Below are 22,534 nucleotides of genomic sequence, written 5' to 3'. Positions count from 1 at the left end.
ACCAACAAGTAAATGTTGGTTTGCTGATTTCAAACGTAGTCGTAGAGACACCGATGATGCAGAACGCAGTGGACGTCCAAATGAGGCAGTAACACCAGAAAACAAAAAAACACAAAATTGTTTTGAATTATCGAAAAGTGAAGTTGCGTGAGTTAAGCTTGTCGCAGCACGGCGCTGTCCGTCGCCTGATGGCATCGCCCACTTGTCCAGCTACAACCAGCGTACTGAAGGTGACAGAAACAATGTCTATCACTAGCAGTTCTGACGAAGAAGTCGTCATTTTAGGGGGGCCGCATTATTGAATGTAGAAGAAAATAGTCACAAAAAAGAATGTTGTGGGTCCATCCCATTAATCAAAATAGGGCAAATCTGGGAGAGGTTCATCATCTTTTCAACAACCTGAAAGAAGACGAGGAGAAATTTTTCCAGTATTTCCGAATGACTCCAGACACACTTTAAGAACTTCTGGATATTCTACAGCCTGCCATTTTCATAGCTACGGTCTGACACTGATGGAATAGCAAAACAGAAAGACTGAAACTTCACAGGCACTTTTGGACAAGTTGATGCTGGCAAGCGCTGGCCGGCGACGGACGCTCTTGGCTGTGCCGTGCCGGGCTAATGGGCGGTTGTCTATTCATTTTCATTGTTTCAATCCTATCCGTATTTCGACATAAACAAGAACATCTTGATGATTCTGAGCAGTGTTTGGCCATGTTTAAACATAACAAACCAGAATGACAATGGATGAAGCGTAGACCCATAACTTTACTCCAGAATCAAAACGATCGTCATCTGAGTGGAGAGCAACTGGTGAACCTCGTCCACAAAATCGGCTGAAAAGGTTATGGCCTCGGTATTTTGGGATGTGAATAGTATGTGGCGTTATTGGAGCGTTTGAAGGTCGAAATTGCAAAGAAACGACCGCATATGCCAAACAAAATTTGTTTCAAGACAACGCACCGCGTCACAAGTCAATCAAAACAATGAATTGAACTTCGACTTGCTTCCACATCCACTGTATCCGCCAGGTTTGGCTCCCAGCGGCTACTGGCTGTTCGCAGACTTAAAAAAAAGGTTCACCGGTAAAAAATTTCGCTTGTATGAAGAGGTTATTGCTGAAACTGGGGCCTATTTTGAGGCAAAAGATGAATCGTTCTACAATAGTGGTATTGAAATGTTAGAGCATCGCTGAGCTGATTGTGTGGCTCTTGATGTAGATTGGGTTGATGAATAAAGCCAATTCTCTTAGGCCCGGGTCTTTTCAGCCCATGTGTTACGTGTTTCCATCAGTCACTTCTGTAATATTTGTTATGGTACCATTAAAATTTATCTCTCCTAATAAGGACAAGCGGAAATATATAAATGTTTGTATTTCACACGACGATGAGAAAAATGTTTCAACATTTATTACCTGTTGAATCACAATTTCGTGCTTTTTTGTACCATGAGGGTACTGACTCTCTTTCACCGTTTGGAGTAAAATTTATAAAAATGCAGGTATAGGTGTCCGAAAGTATCTAACTAAGTGCAATCAGAGGGCTTAGTTTTCATTTCAACCCTTAAAGCAGGGGTCGGCAAGTAGTTTTGGGTGGGGTCCGGATACTGTGGGAATTTTTTTAACAAGGTCCAGAAAAACAACGGATAATAATTAGGTGCCACCTGTTTATTAATCTGATTTCAAATCAAATTCTGAATTATAAAACACAAGACCTAAAATTAATGCGAGAAACTACACTGACAGCCTTGAGCCAGTTTTTTATAGTTTGGTTCACGATAGGAACAACAAATTCAAGTGTGTCTTCTAGGTGGGCGTCCGTTAATCTCGAACGATATATGTTTTTGAAAAAAATCAATTTTGTGAAAGATATTTCACATACGTATGTTGAGTCAAACATAGTGGTCAAATTCATAGGTAGTTTCTTGCAATTTTCATGTTTGGCCCAAAATTCATCAGTGGATACCGTTTTATACATTTGCAAAGACACATCTTCTCGTAAATCAATTATCTCTATTTGAAGTGATAGTTTTGGCAGATTCAACAACTTGGCAGCAATATCAACTAATTCGCACAAACACACACACAGGCTAGATAGGAAACTAATCAAACCATATTATTTGTAGGTACTCTCGAAACAGGTTAACTAGGCAACTTATTGAAGTAAAATAAGTACTAAGTTTAATTATATGTGACTCAAAAATATTATTTTAATTAATAAAGGTATAGTATACCTTATCTACGTATTAATTTATACTTGGTATACAACATATTACAATTGACGGTCCGAGGTTCGACCTTTCGCAGTCCGTTAGCGGACCGCGGTCCGCCTGTTGCTGACCGTTGCCTTAAAGGTTGATTTTTGCTAAACCTCGACATTTCATATCGATACCGTCTGGTTGTCTATTGGGTGGAGAAAAATATCCCCAAACATGAACCATAAAGTAACAATTGACATCAAACTATAGGTACAACGACAATTTTATTTTTCGAAACGTTTTTTGACAAGTTTGAAACTTTCGTTTTAACCTGGGTTGACAGTCCCGGATCTAAGAAAGAAAACGATTTTTTTTTCAAAATTGGCTTTATTCAGCAGCGTAATCTCCATCAAGAGCAACACAATCATTCCAGCGTCGCTCTATGATTTCAATATCATTTTTGTAGAACAACTAACTCGTATCTTTTGCCTCAAAATAGGTTTCAGTTTCAGCAATAACCTTTTCATTCGAGCGAAATTTCTTAACAGTGAGTATTTTTTTCAGGTCTGCGAACAGTAAAAGTCTCTGGAGGCCAGACCTAGAGAATACGGTGGATGCGGAAGCAATTCGAAGCCCATTTCATGCAATTTTGCCATCGTTTTCTAGGCCAGGCGTAAGTACTATATTTTTTTGAGGAAAAAATTCCTTACAGGGCAAACTCAACGGGAATGGGTTGGAAAGGTAGCCAGTAATATTGGGGCAAAAATTCAACAGCTGAATGTTTGCAGAGGCGGAGGGGTGGGTGTGAAAAGGGGTGAAAAACGGTTTTTCGCGGTTTGCGGCCAAAATAATTGTTTTGGAGAAAAAATTTGAATAGGAAAGTTGTAAATAATAAAAAAATCTATAACTTTTGTATACATACTTTTTTTTACATAACATCGAAATTTTCGAGTAAAACGCGAAAAACCACGTATCACTATGAAAATTTGAGCAATTGTACTATTTTTTATCACAAATAAGTAGCAATTTTTTTTGCGATAAGTTAATTTGTTTCTGAGAAATTCGCGTTTTTCGAAAAAAAAAAGCATTTTTTTTAGTCAAAATGATTTTTTTTGGCCTAGACAATTTTCGCACCGCTCATTTTTTTCGTAATTACATCAGCTTTCAGATGAAAAAATAAAAATAAGCAAAAAAAAATCGTTTAAAATGCAAAAAACTGAAAAATTGTGCTTTTTTTCGTGATTTGTTTCATATTATGTAATTAAACGGGTTTTAAACTAAAATACAGTTGAAAAATTTTCATTATAGAATATTTAGGATGCTTTAAATTGATTATCAAGATTTTATAGTGAAATTGAACAAATAAAGCTTCAAATAAAATGTTTATTTAACAAAGATGCAGTAATGTAACCATACATTATACATAAGATAATGAGATAAAAAATTGTCTTACTTCAAATAATTCTCGCTTGAAATTATTTCTTGCACATTGCATATATATATATATATATATATATATATATATATATATATATATATATATATATATATACTCTTTGATCATTCCCATATTGATTTCAATTTAAGAGCCACCGGTATACCGCTGTTTCAGAATATTGGGCATCGTCAGTACCGGGCAGGCGGTCCTCGATTGAAGACAAAATGAAAAAAAAACCAAGAAAGTACTTGATAAAAATAGCTGCGTAAACGCAAGCGAAACGTAAGTGGAAACACCTATAGGTGTGACACCCAAGTCAACTTGGCAAGAAATTTGGGAAGCTTCCCAAATTTCTGCTACCGCAGTTGTCAGTTGATTGGTCAAACCACCAACACTGACTTGGCACGAGCTATCCACCACATGCTGGCGATATCTGTCACGATGCTGTTTAATGACACTCATAAGCTCGGCCTAAATCATGTCCTCGGAAAATGGAATTCCTTTTTGTCCTAACCAACTCTACATGTGTGCTTTTCTGGTGGTCATAGTTGGCAACTGTTGTACTAATCGGCTGTGATAAGAAGCGTTATCCATTACTATTACCGAATTTGGATCGACTTGTGAAAGAAGGGATTCAAACCATCCTTCAAAGCGTTGGGCGTCCATATCTTCGTGATAATTCCCCGTTTTTTTTGGATTAAAAAATTAGTGCACTATCGTCTAAAAAGCCACTCTCACTACCTTTATGAGCGACACCCGTTGGTCCGCGTAACCTTGTTGATAAACTGTCCACAAATGCTTGACGATAACTAGTTACAGTAGTATCTTGCCAGATCTTAGATACTGTGTGACCAGCATTCACCCACGTTTCGTCTAGATAATAAATCTTTTTGTGAGCAGAACGCATTTCTCTAATAAAGCGAAGATATCTCCGTCGCCATGAGACTATATCTTCTCTTTCTATTAAGATTTTGCTCGAATGTAGAGGTTATTGTCGAAACTGAGACCAATTGAGAAAAAAGATAAATCGTTCTACAGGAGTTGTATTGAAATGTTGAAGCGGCACTGGAATGATTGTGTGGTTCATGAATAAAGCCAATATTGAACAAAAAAACGCGTTTCCTTTCTTAGGCCCGAGACTTTTCAGCTCAGGTTAAGATAAAAGAATTTCGATAGCGAAAGTTGTAAACTGCGTAGTTTCACAATTTAGGAATAATCATTCTCCATGCGAGCTCTCATACATCTCGTCAAACAGATGAATATTTGAGCAGTCAAAACATCGAATTGATGAGTCATCCTCCGTACAGTCCAGATTTGGCAACCCATGACTTCTTGTTACCGAATATCAAAGGTGAACCACGTGGTCAACGATATTCGAGCGCCGAATGCAGAACTGTATTGATGCTTAAGAGGAATATTTCGAAGAACAATAAAGCCATTTTCATTAAAAATTGTTTGTTATCATTTACTATTCCCAAAATATAACGTATACTTGTACATAATAAAAAACGCTATGGTAATAAATTTTCGATACAACAATAACACTACACGAAAACATGAAACAAACGTATGGCTTCACCTATGATCAGTATCATAGGTAGCCATTCGTTCATATTGTAATATCTTTAACATAGTTATTTTTTTGGGTTACGACTGATGACCTATTCATTTTGTGGAAATTCATATTGAGTCTTGAGAATGGTTTAAAAAACCGAACCCGGTCGTAACAAATGAAAATCCTAGTGGAAATCGGAAATTCTCTATCCTATAGTTATAGTTTCAACACAAATAAACTTTTTTTCAATCCCTGAAGAAGAATTTGATTAAATTCGAAACGTAGGCATTTTTTTAATAATCTTTCTTGAAAAAAATAGAGATTATACTTTGATTTTTGCGTTACCTCGGGCGTTCTCAATTAATGTTACTTGTCACTGTCACTTTGGAAGTTTCTCTCACAGAGTTGACCGCAAATTTCAAGTTTGAAATAATATCATACATGGGCGATGAATTGGCTAAGTGGTATTGCACCGGATTCACGATTGTAAGGTGGTGGGTTTGATCCCTACCTCGACCAGATATTTTTCTCGAGAGAATTCATCTAGTTGAAGCTGGGATAATTCTGCAACGTTACATGGCTGATGGACTACGAATAGCCATGATGCTCCTTATGTGGCTCGGGGAATTATCAAAAGTGTCTACCCAGAACACGAGGCTAATAACCAATGCAGTCGATGATGTTGAAAAATTACATACATGACAGGTTATGACATTGGACAGGTTCTAGTTACAAAGTAACGTGTTTCTTTATTCATTTGACAAATAAATAGTTGACGTAACTTATTAAATTATTTTTCAGATTCGATCTCACGGAACCACTGGAGAGTTCTTTGATCAATAAAAGTAGAAAAATAGCCTGCTACACTTGTTTGATTTGCTTCGCAAATTTTTTTTCGAGCACAGAACTTATTCAACACAAAACGAAACACAATGGGATTTTCAAAGAAAACTCCCTTTCATCTTCCAGAATTGAACCTGAAAGTGTTGAAGAAGAAAAAGATCCTTTGGATATTAGTGGAATTCCAGACGACACAAAGGTTGAAACCATAGTGATTGACGAAGAAGAAGATCCTGTTTCCCCAGATATTTTTCCCGTTGAACAACTCTCTGATGATGACGTTACGTTCACTACAGTTATGGATACTGAGAACACTAATGATGAAGAAGAAAGAACAATGGAGGAGCTGTTAGTAACTTCTTCTCCGGAGTCCTGTGTTGAACAACCTGATATAATTTCTAACAATTTCAGCTGTGATATTTGCTACGACATTTTATGGTCCAAAGATGAACTGGCATCTCATATGGCATTACATTCTGAGATAAAACAAATGGATATATCTAAAGAATCAAATGAGAGAAAAAACATTTCAGAAAACACAGTTTCTTTCCGAAAAAGCTTTACAAAAGTAGATGTCAATAGAAGTTCACCTCAGACTGTGAGTATTGATAACATTCAAAGTTTTGAATCTAATACTACAGGGATGTGTCCTGATCCTTCAAGCATACAAAGCATAGTGGTTCATAACTTGAATTCACAAGATGAACTAAATGAAGTACCCACTAACCTAAATCGAGTGCGTTATATAGAAGCCGAAATGACGAATCACGACATTGTTTCTGATGCTGACGGAAATCTTTTTTTATTGGTGGTAGATTCCCCTGCTTCTTTAAATCATCAAAGTTTGGTATCCTCAGGCAGTTCCAAACTTCATTCAGAATTCTCAACATCAATGCTTACACCGGCGAATTTCAATGTGGAACAAGTGATGACAAAAAAATTCAGACCAATTAAACCGAAAAACTTCAGACCAATTGAACCGAAAAACTTTGAGTCGACTAGGCCGAAGGTAGTTCGGTCAAAAAAAGATCGAACAATTGGGTTTCAACGAACTGAAATAAGGGAAGTTTCTCTTTCTCGGGAACCATCCGTAAGGAAACCTAATATTTTGAGAAAAGTACTTTCCCATAAAAAGGGGAATACTAAATTGAGGTCTGTCGTACCAACGATTAAGAGTATTGATTACAATGATTTTCGGGATGGACAAAAGCAGTCATCTGGGAGTTCGATAAATGCCAGTCACAGCGTAGCTGAATCTGAAGTATCATTCTTTAGAAGTTACCACCACAAAATACAGAGACCGGAAGAAATCGTTCCCCATGCTCCTAAAAAAGTTCCGACTGTCGAACGAATCCTCATGCCTAAAATTACGAACGTCATGTCCTTGGATTTGGAAGTCATGGAGTCTGATAGTATTACAGTATTAGATGATGATGAAACTGAACCACACGTTCCTGTCACCAAACCAGTTGACGATGATGATGATGACATTGAAAGAGAATTACCAATGTCATTGATAATTCGCCCAAATTAACATGACGAGAAAATAGTTTTTGTTCAGTAATCTGAAGGATGTGATATGGACATGACATTATGTCCAACGTTTTATTTAAAATTTTTAGGAGTATCTTTTTTTATTCTGATGAGAATATATAGTCAGATAATGTAATATATTGTTTTTGTCTAGTTGATTTTTACTTCGTGTTGTGTTCAGAAGTATTGAAAGATTTTCAGCGAGAAGAGATCTCTCACAAATCAGAATTGTAACATTCTTTCAGATGCTCGTCTCATCAAGTTGGCGTCAACAGACGTCAACTAGATTATCTCTTAATGGTTGATGGAACGTGCACCGAGAAGAGTTGTTGTGTGATACATGCGAAATGTTTTCATTGGATTCATTCTACCTCAACCAATAGGCTCATTTGTTATTACAAAAATGAAATCGGCACGTAATTAAGAGAAGCCTCGAAGGTTTAGCAAAAGGGGACGTGACGACACCAGATATACGAAATGCGGAACCGTCTCGGAATCAACATTGGTTTCAAACGTTTCCTTGAAAGTTCAATTACTTTTTATCCTTAAGCTCATACAACCTGATAAGCCTGATGTAGTTCTTAGAGTTTTCCGCTCCGGGTGGGACGAATATTTTCCGAAAAGAGAAAGAAATATCGAGATTTCTGCGGTGACATGTTTCGCACAGGCTTTTGGGGAGTTTTAGTTTCCCTCACCCTACTTGTTTCTGCCACTGACCAGGAGTCCGGCGGTCCCGTCCGTAAGGACACATATTGGCTTCCGGGACAGTGCCCCCAGCCCCCAACCTAGAAACGCGCCCGATAGGTAGCCCAACCCACGGGATGGTAGTCGATTATATAGAGGTCTGAGGAGTATGGTAAATGAGGCAAAATTTAGATACTCATTTCGTTTAATTTTCGGACGATGATTTGTGAAACATTCCGACGGGCATTATTATGGAGCAGGATCAGACCTCTTCTGTTGTCCAGTCGAATTCCTCATAATAAGACTGCTGTGATGGTTTATAATGAATCACAACAGCCACTGACCACCATACAGTAACCATGGTCTTTTTTGGTGGGTTTTTGCCAGAAGTGCCTGGGTAGCAGCTCATCGGTGTCCAACCACTGTCCTGAACGTCTTCTGTTGTCGTAGACTATCCACTTTTCATCACACGTGACGATTCGATCCAATAAAGGATCGTTTTGGTGGCGCTGAAGCAAAGAAGAACAGGTATCGAAACGTTACAATTTTTGCCCTCAAATCCTCATCCTGTATTACTGTAGGTCGATCACTTTGAACCCATCTTAGAGGCTATAACCTCTGGAAATGAATTTCGCAAACTAACGTCGAACAGTGCGTACATCAACGATATCATTGCCAAATGCCTGGTTAAAGCCGGAATTACATTATTATGTTGTGGTGTGTTGTTATGCTCTCTAACGTGACGGCGAGTGTGCAGACTATTCTGTCGTGTCGGGGCGCGTTCTGACGTTATTTCGAGTCAATACAGTGGTAGCCTTTGGAGTAAACGCATGCGAGCGTCTACAATGCTTTCCTCCGATTCGGATAGTGATATTCAAGAAAACCGCGTGTCTGCTAATGTAAAGTTTACTTAAAAAGAAAAGAAAAAAGAGAAAATATTAGGTTCATCCAGTAAATTATCTGAGAGGTAGTCGAAGCGAATATCATTTACTAGTGCTGGAGAAAGATTTCATCAATATTTCAGGATGTCAAAAAATGAATTTGAGATATTACATTCTATGGTAGAAAATAATATTAAAAAAATGCAAACCCGTATTTTCTAATAAGTTCATAAGTTCGTCCGACATCTTGTGCACAAATAAATGCAAATGACTATTCTCTACTCTAGCTAGTTAACGCATCAGATTAGAAATATACTACTGTGGAGTGTTGTGACGCGTCATAACACCACCATCGTTCTGATGCCGATCGGGAATCGACTGATCGCCGTCACGACAGATCGCGTCCCGACACACCACGACACAATAATATAATTCCGGCTTAATTATTCGGGCTATTTCGGCAGTGCTTTATTTGAATTCGTAGTAATAAGCTGAAAAGAGGCAAAAAGTTCAAATTTGGAAAAATTAACTAAACTACAATTTGTCACAAGGCAACAAATATTTCACAATATGATATGATGAACTTGACGCTTATTAGTTTATTTTTTCTTCTAATAATAACAGGACCGTACTTTTCTCAATTGTACATTTTATTTTATCTCCATTTAATTCTGCAAGATTATGTGAAAAATTAAAAATATCGTAAATCTAACCAAGAATCATTTAAACAATACATTACCTAAAATTTTTAATTTTACACAAGTTGAAGGTTTATTCATTATGTCTACATATTAATGTTAAGTATATATACTTAAGTATATATATATATAAGTATATATAAGTATATATAAGTATATATATATATATATATATATATATATATATATATATATATATATATATATATATATGATGTGTTGTTTTCATCCGTTGTGTACTATTCGATAGTCGACGTTTCGCCATCATCTCAGATGGCATTATCAAGACGAGTTACTGCTTCGCTTCGAGAGGTGGTTAACGGAAAAAACATATTTTAAACATATTTTTTTTTAAATATCATTCTTTCAGTGAAGAATAGTAGTAGTTTTCTCAAAAAGTCAGATCTTCAATATTCTTATAATGAAATTGATGATTTTTCCAGCAATCATGCTTGTCAATCAAATTACCTACCGCAATTTTAGAAATTTTCTCTTGCAACAGTAGCTAATACCACGAAGGGCGTTGGATTATTTATATCCCACAGGTGTCAGTGCATGATTCTTCACTGAAGTTATTCCTGCATATGCTGTTGGCGATACAACTGCCGCAATATATTTTCAATTATTGAAACACACTTGCAGACCTGGTTTCGGGCTGTTTGGCCACTCGTCAGTGCAAGGTAATGTCTATCATCAACATGAAGTTGATGATTTCCGATAATTGAAAATCGAATTCCTTCAGGGTATCATTCCTCGAACTAGGCTGAAGCGGACAACAAACAACAGGTTTGTCATCGCGCCATCTGCCTGTGAACGAGGTAACCAACCGCATATTCGAAATTAGCCCAATTCCTCGTATAAGGAAAGAAAACTTTTCACATATAGTCAGTGGGCATACTTGAAGTCTGGCTATAAATCAAATCATCTAAAGGAGCAATTCATTCAGGCCAGTCTCAACTCCCTATACTGTAGGTTATTGGACTGACACCCTAGCAAATACCACTGACGAGTGACCAAACAGCCCAAAACTGATCTGCAAGTGTGTTCCAATAATTGAAAATCTATTGCGGCAGTTGTATCGCCAACAGCATATGCAGGGATAACTTGAGTGAAGAATCCTGCACTGACATCTGATGTATATAATCCAACGCCCTTCATGGTATTAGCCAGGAGATTAGTTGTTTTCTGATGGGTGTCAGTCCATTAACCTAAAGTGTAGGGAGTTGAGACTGGCCTGAACTAATTGTTCCTTTAGATGATTTAATAGATAAGAAAATATCAGTGACAGCAATCAACTATTCATAAAATAACTACATTTCTGAAAGTTTCAATTGTTTGAGAAGGGGTCCTTTTGTATTCCCACTATACTATAGAACCGGAAACAAATCGCAAAACAAGCCTTGTGTTTGGTATTATTTCCCAGCTTTCGAAATGATTCGAAAATCAGTCGCAATTTTTTTAATATCACTCGGATTATTTTATATGTTTCTACTTTTCAGGTATCCGCACAAAAAATTAAGGAGCGTCAAATCTGGTGATGGAAGTCATTTGATGCTGTCTGTACTCTCAATTCAGTACTATGAAAAATGTTGGTCGAAATACTGTGAAGACACAATCTTCAAAGCACCGTGCCAGTAGAACACCAAATGAGCTGTATCATACTGTTGATATAGAATATGACATACTGTTACACAACTTTCAGTTTTATGGTATTATGGCTCTGCATTGAATTGGGTTGGATCTTACCTGACTGATCGTAGTCAGCTGGTCTGTGTGAATGGAATGAATTCTGAAAGAAAATGGATATCAAGAGGGGTACCTCAAGGCTCTGTTTTAGGACCCCTTCTATTTTTTGTTTTTATAAATGATCTTTTGTTGAAAAGCTTTCATCACTGTTATTTTTGCGGACGATACTAAAATCTTAGTACCTGCGGGAACTATATCCGAGGTAATTGTCAAAGCTAATGAAGTAACTGATAAAATTTCTGAGTGGTGTTCTAAAAATAGCCTGCTGCTAAATTCTGCTAAATCTCAAATGCTCAACTTCATTATTAAAAATACAACAATTGATTAAAGCTATTTGGTTAGATTAAATAATGAAACTTTACATCAAGTTAATTGTACTAAATTCTTAGGTGTTGATACCAGCTTTTATACCACAGTTTAATTCAGTCAGTAATTTCCTAGTCTTGAACAGAGGGGCTTATCAGCTAAAGCTGAGGAAGTTTGTGTTATTCAGAAAAAGGTAATCAGAATTCTGGCTGGTGCATCTTCAGGTGAACACTGAAGGTCATTATTAATTCGTTATAGTTTATTAACAATGCCTAGTTTGTATATCTACCAAACACTGATATAAATAAAAAACAATATTTCAATTATTCCTAGAAATGATCAAATCCATGAACATTTCACCAGAAATAACTCTCAGCTACATCAACCTTAAAGTAGATTGACAGAATCAAAGAATCACTCCATGTGCATTGGGGTTAAGCTATATAATAAGCTTAGTGAGGACATTAAATCTCAAGTGTCAATATATTTAAAAGGCGACTCAAGATCTTTCTATTGCAAAAAGCATACTACTCTGTGGATGAGTTTCTCCTTGAGTCATAATTTGATTGTAACTTATTAACTTTTTTTATGTATATTTTATGTTTTATATTGACTTTTTTTATCTTTTTTATGTTTGTTTGACCTGTTGAATCAGCCAGTATTTCATGATGATGTTATGTTTTTTTTTTGTCCAATGTGGTTGTGAAGGAAAACTGATTCAATAAATGTTTGATTGATTGATATATAGATCATAAAGACGGCACTGCAGTGGGAGAATAGACAACATTGAATAACTTCCACAGACACCAGAAACACAACATATCTGGATTTCAGGAAGCTGATATCATAAAAAAGGTAATTCCATGGTTATCAGGATACAAAGGAAATGTTGGAATCTGAATTGAACAGTCTCAGTATTTGCGTCCACTCATCTTTTATAATGACTAGTTTTTCCATTTTTTTCTGTTACATTGTCAGAACTTATTATATAAAACCGTTTTTTTAATGACTTGCTGATCAATTTTTCCTTTTTAGTTGTACTTATCAAGACCATCTGTATTCAACCAATTACAGTCTGGACGTTTTGAGTACATCTTTACAACTTCCGAGCTTTTTGGATCTTGTGAATTGCCAAAAACAGTCAGCGATGTCGGAAAACATCATGGAAACATCGGTTGTTGATCAACTCAACGATTCTGATGAGCTCATGAATCTTTTGTCTACCGAAGAAAATTGTACCGCCATCTTACAAAACATTTCTACTAACGAACAGTTTCAGCGGTTGATGAACGAAGAGTCTGAATTCGTTCCCACTGAAGAAATTGAACAGTTGATAAATAAAAGTTGCGAAATCCCCCCTGCACCAGTGGTGAACATCATAGACTCTCGAATTATCGTCTGCAAAAAAGGAATTGAAAAAGCTTCCATGAAAGAGTTAGGTTCTAGAAGTCCTGAAGGTGTGAAAGAGGATATGAAAAATGCGCTCAGATGCGAGCAATGCGATAAAATTTTCTCGTCAAAAAAATTACTGCGAAAGCATGAACTTACCCATACTAAATCGCGAGAATTCCCCTGCGAGGTGTGTGGTAAACTTTTCAGGTATAGGTACGAGGTGACGTCACATCTCAAGAGTCATAACAAACCAACTTATCAGTGCGAAATGTGCCCCCAAATGTTCATTCACAAATCCCATCTCAATGTTCACAGGAAAAAACATTTAGGAGAATACGTTGCATTTTGCGATGATTGCCAATTAAGTTTCCCTACAACCACTGCTTACAAGAAGCATAGAAACACCCACCATGATAACTTGCGGCTCATTTGTGACTTATGTGGGGCTAAGTTGAGTACCCCGTGTTCCCTCAAAGAACATAAGAGGACTCATGACCCAAGTTACAGCTCAACCAGAGCACACGCTTGCGATACCTGCGGAAAGAGGTTCCGTACCTCTAGAAATCTCAAGAGTCACATGAAAACTCATTCCAAAGCGTCTTTGTACAACTGTAGCATTTGTGGTAAATCAGTAAGCAGTAAAATAATTCTAGAAACCCATCTCAAAATGCATACCGGAGTGAGAGACTTCAATTGTACTGTTTGCAATAAAAACTTCGCTTCCAAGGAGTACCTGATGCTTCATCATAGGACACACAGCGGGGAAAAACCTTTTGAGTGTACCATTTGTGGGAAACGTTTCACGCAGAAGACTTCGTTGACAGTTCACATACGGTTTCATACTGGTCAAAGACCTTACAAGTGTGAGTGTGGGAAACAGTTTGCAACCAAAAGTCATCTGATGTCTCATTATAAGACTCACGATATTGGAGGGGTCGATATAGAGTATATTACGAATCATCTCGTTTGAAATTGGAAAATAAATGTTTCACACTCCTTAATGTATTTTTATTTTCTATACTTACTGAAGTAAAACAAAATGGCAGTACTTTTGAACTAGTAGTTGGATATTCGAATAATTGCTCGAGGTTTCATCCAATTAGGGATTGTTTTTTGGAGTCTCCGTCAATTCCTCAGCAATCACTCATTTCTTTCTAATTATTTCAAGAAATTCTATGACTTTCCAGGCGTCACGGTCTCCAAAACCGTAACACACCTGATGAAGCTATTCTGTATAGAAACATCTCGCAATGAAATATTGTTGAAACGTCGGCAGTATCTTTGTATGGCATAGGCGGCGTGGTATAATTTACGGGGTCTAATAACTAATACTACAATGAAATGATTGAAAACACTTTTGTGTGATTTCCACTAGTTATATTATTTTTATGACCTGTTCCTGGTTTTATCCCATTATCAAGTATAAAAATAAATACATTTGAAATCTAAAAACGTGGTTATATAGGGTGGTAGGTAAGCTGGAGGGGGAGGCAATTGATTGAATAGGGGTGCCAACTACACAAATTCCACACTGTAAGTTATAGAAATTAACGGGGTCGTCAGACTTATAAACTCAATAGTGGAGACCTACATAAATCGAGTTGTTCTTTTAGGGTTATATATCTCGGGTTTTTAATTGCTTTATTAATTTCCATGGCTTCCAACAGATTAATTTTCTTCCTGATTCTTGCGGATGTTCATACATTGTAGATTTTCTGTCCAAACAAACGTGTTCACGGAGCCATACTTTAAAATTTCTACTGGTTTGGCCTGTATATACTGCAGAACATTCCCCACACTCTCTTCTATAATATACCGGTTTTTTTCATTCTATCTCGTTTGAGTTTTGCATTAAACAGAATTGTGCCTAAATTATTATCACTTATGAAAGCTGTTGTTATTTTTTATTAAGAAAAGTAATTTTGAAATTCTCCTGAGTAATTGATGCTACTATATTTATATGTATCGTGTTCTCTGATATTTAGGTATAATTCACTTATAAGCGTTTTATCCTTTCTACTGGTATCTGATTGATTGCCGCAAATTGTTTAATTACTACAATGTACGAACATCTGCAAGAATCAAAACACAAGATAAGTAAAGATAATCTCAAAATCCTACACACATGTAATACAGGAAAAAAAATGAATTTGTTGGAAGCCATGGAAATTAATACATAAAAAGAAACTCAAGATATATAATCCTGAACGAGCAACTCGATTTATGTAGGTCTCCACTCTTGAATTTATAAGTTTAACAACCCCCATAATTTCTATAATCTCCAGAGAGAAATTTTTATAGTTGGCAGTCCTGTTCATTTAATTACCTCCCCATTCAGCTTACCTACCTCCCTATATAACCACGTTTTTAGATTTCAAATGTATTATTAGTTAGATTTTATACTTGATAATAGGATGAAACCCCAAACCGGTCGTAAAAATGAAGTGGAAATGGACAAATTGTTATCATTCATTTCATTAAACTGATCATGAATTTCCAAAAAATAAACGTGCCATGAATTACACAAAGCCTAATAATTATTTTTATGTGGAAGGTTTTAATGGTATTAACTTGTAAATTTATCAGACCCGGCACGTTAGTCTTTTATTTACCTGTTTAAATTTACATCGTATAGACATAGACTATACGAGTATAGATATACAGTGTGTACGTATACTGACCCACTATAGAGGTACTTTCGATAGTGTCAAATATTTCTTATAATATGATATCGAAAAATTTGCATGAGAGTTTTCAGATAGCAAGATTTAATTAATTTTTTTCAGGAAAGCAGATGTGTTCTGGTGTACTGTGTACTGCTCATATTTCATGTCTTCAACGAAATATTTCACTGGTTCCTAGGTCATACTGAAATGTGATTTATAGAATATGTCTTCAAATTGCAAGATTTCATGAATTTTTTTTTTCAGGAGAGCAAATGTGAACTGTTGTGCTGCTCATATTTTATGTCTCCAACGAAATATTTCCCTGGTTCCTATCAACTTTATCATGTGTGTCATGTGTGTATACATGTCTTCAAATCGAAGATCTCATGAATTTTTTTCAGGAGATCAAATGTGAAGTGTTATACTGCTCATATTTTATGTCTCCAACGAAATATTTCCCTGGTTCCTATCAGCTTGATTATGTGTGTCATACTGAAATATGATTTATAGAATATGTATTCAAATTGCAAGACTTTATGACTTCCTTTCAGGAAAGCAGATGTGAACTGTTGTATTGCTCATATTTCAATTCACTAAAAAAAATTACACTGGTTCTATCGAATTGATTATGTGGGTCAACCTGAAATATGTTTCATAGAATATGTCTTGAAATAGCAAGATTTCATGAATGTCTTTCAGAAAAGTAGATGTGTACTGTTGTACAGCTCATATTTCATGTCTTCAACGAAATATTTCACTAGTTTCTATGAAATTGATTATGTGGGTCATACTGAAATATGATTAACTTTATTTGTTTCGAATACTGACCTCTGATTTTCTTCATCGATTTTTGTTGCTACTATAATAACAAATTCAGTTATGTATTATCGCATTTCAAATTGTTTTATATCAGATTATAACAAATATGAAACAGTATTGAAAGTTCCCCTGTCTTTTTATTTCATTCTAAATGGAGGCGGTACTTGAAAACGAAATTCAACAATTCTAGTTTTTGGCGAATATTTCAAAAATAACCACTGATATTCTCGATCCGAAAAGAGAATATTCTACTTCCCCAAAATAGAAAATTTTTGTACTTCAACTAACCATGTAGGTCTTACTGATATTGGTAACATAGTGTTGAAATTTCGAAAAACTGCTCACAAAGTTCATGAGGTATATCCAGAACACTTTTTGATTCAAATGTAATACCCTGCATATTTTCAAATTTATAAATATCTGTCATAATTCTAACTATTATTGATTCATCAAAATACTGCATTACATCGTCTTGTAGGAGCAACATTTGCTAAATGTTGTACAAGGTGTTCCGAATCGATGACTAATTGTGAAGATTTAAAAATTGGTCAAAACTCATCCTATGAGGGGACTATCCTAAAATCCAGGGAGGCACCCCATATTTTAGGATAGTTTTGAAACTCAGAAATGATTTTGACCCATTTTCATGAAACGTTTCCTATATCAAAAATCAACCGACCACGAGATATTTTAGTTTCTCTTGAAAAAATAAAACATGCGCATGTCCACCATGAAACTACTGGCTACCTAGTTTTTTTGACTAAACAAATGAATATCTTATGAACGGTTCATTTTTGGTATATTATGTATTACACAAACTCACATTAGAATTATACCAAGGACGATAGACCATTCCGGAAGTTTTAGCAAATAATAAAGTAAATACACCTCAATTTATTTCATATTTGGATGAGGATTTTTTAATAAAACTGACACAATAATTCATTCATTCGTTCAAATATTCACTTCTTCTCACGGAGAGTAATCGAAATTATATTTCGGTAAATCAATGCATTTTAATAATGGAACTGAAATTTAGCAATAGATTGATATAACAAACAAACAAATCAAACATAAATTCTAAATAAAAAAATTATAGGAATTCCATTTCTCATTTCATGAAAACATAAATGGTCATTTTGTTTTTGTGTAGCGTATGTTAAATTCAGTAATGTATTGATTTTTCTTTTATAATATACAGTGTGAAAGCGGGACACCCCCCTAAAATTTGCATCTTTTCTCCGATTTCGAAGAACTTTATTTTGAATTGTAGAGCTCAAAAAATTGTTCTTTGGGTCCAAATATCATTTTTTGTCTATAAAAACCAAGGCCCCTGCGAATATTTTCATAGGTTAAAATACAAGACATCGTATTAGCAATTTTTTTTGGAAAAATTTAAAATCACAATTGGACGAATCATCGAACTGCTGCTGACTGGAAGTCAGCAGCAGTTTGATGAAAGAGTATTATCTCCGACACGGCGCACAAGTTCAATTTTATCTCGCACACTTAGTTCTCCCACGATTAATCACTAATTCCTACTGCTTTGCAAAATAATTTCATCGGGCATAATCTGACGTTATTATTTCAATACAGTTTTTGACAGCAGCAATAATCAACGATAGTTTTTTGTTTCCTGTGCCAAATGAAAAGAGCGTTATTTTGTATATCCGCACGGTGTTTCACGACCAACTCACCAAGATTCTAAAACCATTTAATTTGGTACATCACCATTTGAGAGAGTGCCCAGTCCAACTGTGATTTTGAATTTTTTCTAAAAAATGGCTAATAAGATTTCTTGTATTTCAACTTATAAAAATATTCGCAGTAGACCTTAGTTTTTGTAGAAAGAAAATGATATTTGGTCCCAAAGTTCAGTTTTTGTGCTCTAGAATTCAAAATGAAGTTCTTCGAAACCTGAGAAAAGATGCAAATTTTAGGGAGATGTCCGCTTTTAAGCGGGTCACATTGGATTTGAAAAAGCTTACTGTGGAATTTGTTTCTAAAGACACCTTATTATAGAATCCATCGCATACGATATTGAAATCATTCTATGAGATATCCGCCCTGAAATATGATATGCTATAGGGTTTCATAATTCAAACTTCTGATTTGATATAATGTAATTACGGGACATGGTAAGAAAAATAAAAGTTGAGATAAACCTCTTTGAGCAGAATGCGAGTGTATATAATCGTTAACTCACTTGTTTTTCAGGTACTCCTCATTAATAAAGGATCTCAACGACTATTTGGTGGAGATTAATAACGGAAAAGTAGTTTACCAATGTCGAGATTGCTTCAAATCTTTCTCCACAAAATACTACTTCAAAATCCATTTACTATCTCACAGAGAAATATTCAAGTTCGAATGCTCGGATTGTAACAAGAAATTCAAAAGGAAAAGCGATTTGAACAGCCACAGTAGAACTCATGAGACCAACAGAAGTTTGTTCATATGTGAAGTTTGTAAAAAAGTATTGAGGACGAAGGGCTCTCTGGCCCTTCATCATAAAAGACATTTGAAACTGTACAACGTTTATTGCGACTATTGCAAAAAAGGATTTTATTCCAAAACCACCCTAACGCTACATATCAATTCCAAACACGAGGGAAAGTCGTCTTTCGTTTGTGAGATCTGCGGAAGACGGTGCTACGATAAAACTAGTTTGGAAAATCACAGATTCAAACATGACGAGGATTACGGAAAAACCAAAAATATAGAATGTAAACTCTGCCACACGAAATTTATCGACAACAAATATCTATTAGTGCACATGTACAAACTGCATAGTACCGATCATAATCACAGGTTTGTCTGCGAAAGTTGTGGTAAGAAACTATGCTCCAAAATCAGCCTGCAAGAACATATGATAGCTGTCCATCAAGGTCTCAAGCCACACAAGTGCGATTTATGCGATCAAAGTTTTGCCAACAAAACAACTTTGAGACTGCACGAGAGAAGACATACAGGAGAGAGGCCGTATAAATGCCAGTTCTGCTCAAGAGCTTTCACTCAAAGTCACAGTCTCAAGTTGCATATGAGGTTACATACAGGAGAAAAACCAGAGAGCTGTAGTATCTGTGGAAACTCTTTCACGTCAAAAAATATGTTAAGGTCGCATATGAAGACAAAACATAAGATTTTCCAAGATCCGGTTTCAAAGAAAGATATGGAGGGGTTAGATCAAAGTACCTGAAGTTTTTTACACATTTTTAAAAACATTTCCATTTTTTGTTTGTTATGTTGACTATAATCAGTGCTCTCATTTTATAAGCTGATTTTGCTGTTGACTGCTGATCACTTCGGAGAAAGAAATCATTTTTTTTTCATGGTCAAAATTAAACATAAAATATTATTTAATACAATATACTCCTTTGATTTTCTATATCGGAAATTTCTTCGTTTTTAGCGCTAATAGTCATGTATTCGATCTTTTGTTTTGTTACGTCTTTGGGATTGGAAATTACTAGTACCTGTACGTGTCGATTGCCTTACAAAATTTAATTTTACATAATTTGATTAACCACTCACAAAAATAAACTAATGGCATGTGATGGAATCGGCCAATACCTGATAAAACCCCATAACGTGTTCATGAAACACTCTATTGTGAGATTTTCACTAAACAGTTTTACAAAAACGCAACACATGTTTCGCCATACAATAGTTTCTTCAGTCGTGTCTCTACTAACTAAAATCTAACATATTCAGGTGAAAAACACTTTACCCCTTGCCTCTCATGTAGACCTACGACGGAAAAACAACAACTAACCCAGCTAATGTCGCGTAGAAAGCTAAAGTAAATATATATATATATATATATATATATATATATATATATATATATATATATATATATATATATATATATATATATATATAGAAATTTCATCGAGTGTGTATGATACAAATCAAGAATGAAATAATTCGTGGATACAACACTCAAAAAATAGGGGCAAACCGCGGACACGTGTTTCTGGCTATTGGCCTCATCAGCGCGGTGCAGCCAAGTGTAAAGATGGGCAACACTTGTTTGCCGAAAGCAGGAAACAACACATACGCACGGAGTCAACAACAGAAGCCAACCGCACATTTGTGGTTCCAGTTAGAAGACCTAGAATTCCTAGGCTACATCTAACATGACCACGTAGGCAGCTATAGCTACCTGCGTGACATCCGGGTCCAGGATATAAATACAGATAGAAATTTTATTGAGTGTGTATGATACAAATCAAGAATGAAATGATTCGTGGACACAACACTCACGGACACGTGTTTCTGGCTATTGGCCTCATAAATCTTCTTTCAAGTTGTTATCAAAAAGTTCAGTCCCAGATACGTAACAAAAACGACATGTAGAAAATGAGCTTTTATTTGTGTAATACATTTTTATTTGAATTTCAAAGGCATTTTCAATATTTGGATTTCATTTATTAGAATATTTATTCTTATTTTCAGGGATACTTCAATATTTGATGGTTGATTTTAAAAATTAAGATTTTTTTTTGAAAAATTACCCAAAAGGTCCACGAAGATATTTGCAAAGATCGAAAACTTATTTTATAGAAATACAGTTCAGGAAAAATATCATATCACGTTATTACACGTTCCATCTGTAAATTTATCACCAAAAGTAAGAAATATTCAGAATAATCTATTTTATTCAAGTAATGTTATCCCAAGTCTTCCAAGTTTAGTTTTCGGAATGAATATATATAAGGTAGTGTCACTTTTGACTTGATTTGATTCGTGAAATAAGAAAAGGAGATATATTTGGACAAAACACTATATTGTTTTCCATAAAATATAACTCAACGTCCTTTTTGTGTGAATCGGCACCAATAAGCCATGACTATGTTTTGAATGTAAGATTAATATCAATAAAAAATTGAATAGTTTTTCTATACCTACAACGTTAGATGAATTTGGAAGATAAAAAAAACTATTGTTCAAGTATATGCTTACTTTGAAGTGTTGGTGGAGTTCTTCAGAAACGATAATAATTTGAATTGTCAAGTGATGATCATAAGATTTTTATTTTTGAAGAAAATTTCAAAGTTCAATAAACAAACATGCCTCATAGTCATTGCGTTGGCTTTAATAATAACTCATCTGAAAGCAGAATACAGTGTTTTATTCACCGAGAGATGAAGACATGTGAAAGTGCAATACTTTGCTGCAATTGGACTCCGTCTTCTATATAGTTCGGTGGCATGTGTAATACATTTTCATGAAAAAATCGTCATTAAATTATTCCACTTACTTTACTTTGCAAAGGGTTCCAAACTCAGTACAAACTGGGTGTTTCAAATTCAATCCTCACCATTGAGATCTCGGAAACTACGAAAGATACGAAGATGGTTAAATTGGGGAAAAGTTGCGCATTTACTTGACTAACAATATACCGTTGAGAAAGTTCTTAAATTCCGAGTATATCCGGAGATATCCGGAAAAAACAGAAATTTCGGAAAATGGTTTTTATTTTTTCTGACTTGCACTTTCATATTGCCACTTTTCCCTGCTACATAATGTTGTTTTCAGATTTGATATCCGACGTTTCGTCTTTCGGCCACCATCATCAAATTTATTTTTTCTTATGGGCGCTACGTTGGATTATTTCTGTTTTGAAAAAAACCAGATTTAACCTTTTTAATGATATATCATAAGTTATCATTTTTTTTCCGAAAAATTTTTGATATTGGAAAAAATTTAGTTTTATCATAATAGGCTTTAGCTTTGATGTTTCTAAATTCGACTTTCAATTTGTTAAACTCAAT

General features: G+C 35.3%; 1 protein-coding gene across 11 annotated transcripts in view; it reads left to right on the top strand.

Annotated features, from left to right (window-relative positions):
• LOC111510822 (uncharacterized) overlaps nucleotides 1-22,534 on the top strand; it is a 326,252-nt gene that overhangs the window by 109,674 nt on the left and 194,044 nt on the right. Inside the window, exon 5 of one of the 11 annotated variants that reach the window (XM_074172251.1) lies at nucleotides 12,913-14,266. The exons of 9 other annotated variants lie outside the window; for them this stretch is intronic. In XM_074172251.1, the coding sequence (XP_074028352.1) occupies nucleotides 12,913-14,239 (1,327 nt within the window). In that variant the 3' untranslated portion in view covers nucleotides 14,240-14,266. Of the gene's footprint in view, nucleotides 1-5,990; nucleotides 7,716-12,912; nucleotides 14,267-22,534 lie in introns of those variants that run through there. One more of the 11 variants, XM_074172249.1, reaches the window with a different exon arrangement.

Source organism: Leptinotarsa decemlineata, unplaced genomic scaffold (genome assembly GCF_025532065.1).
Source record: "Leptinotarsa decemlineata unplaced genomic scaffold, Ldec_3_MD MMD2_tig00000035_RagTag_RagTag, whole genome shotgun sequence".
NCBI lineage: Eukaryota > Metazoa > Arthropoda > Insecta > Coleoptera > Chrysomelidae > Leptinotarsa > Leptinotarsa decemlineata.
Note: the sequence above shows the minus strand (reverse complement) of the source record. Positions and strands in the feature narration are given on the sequence as shown.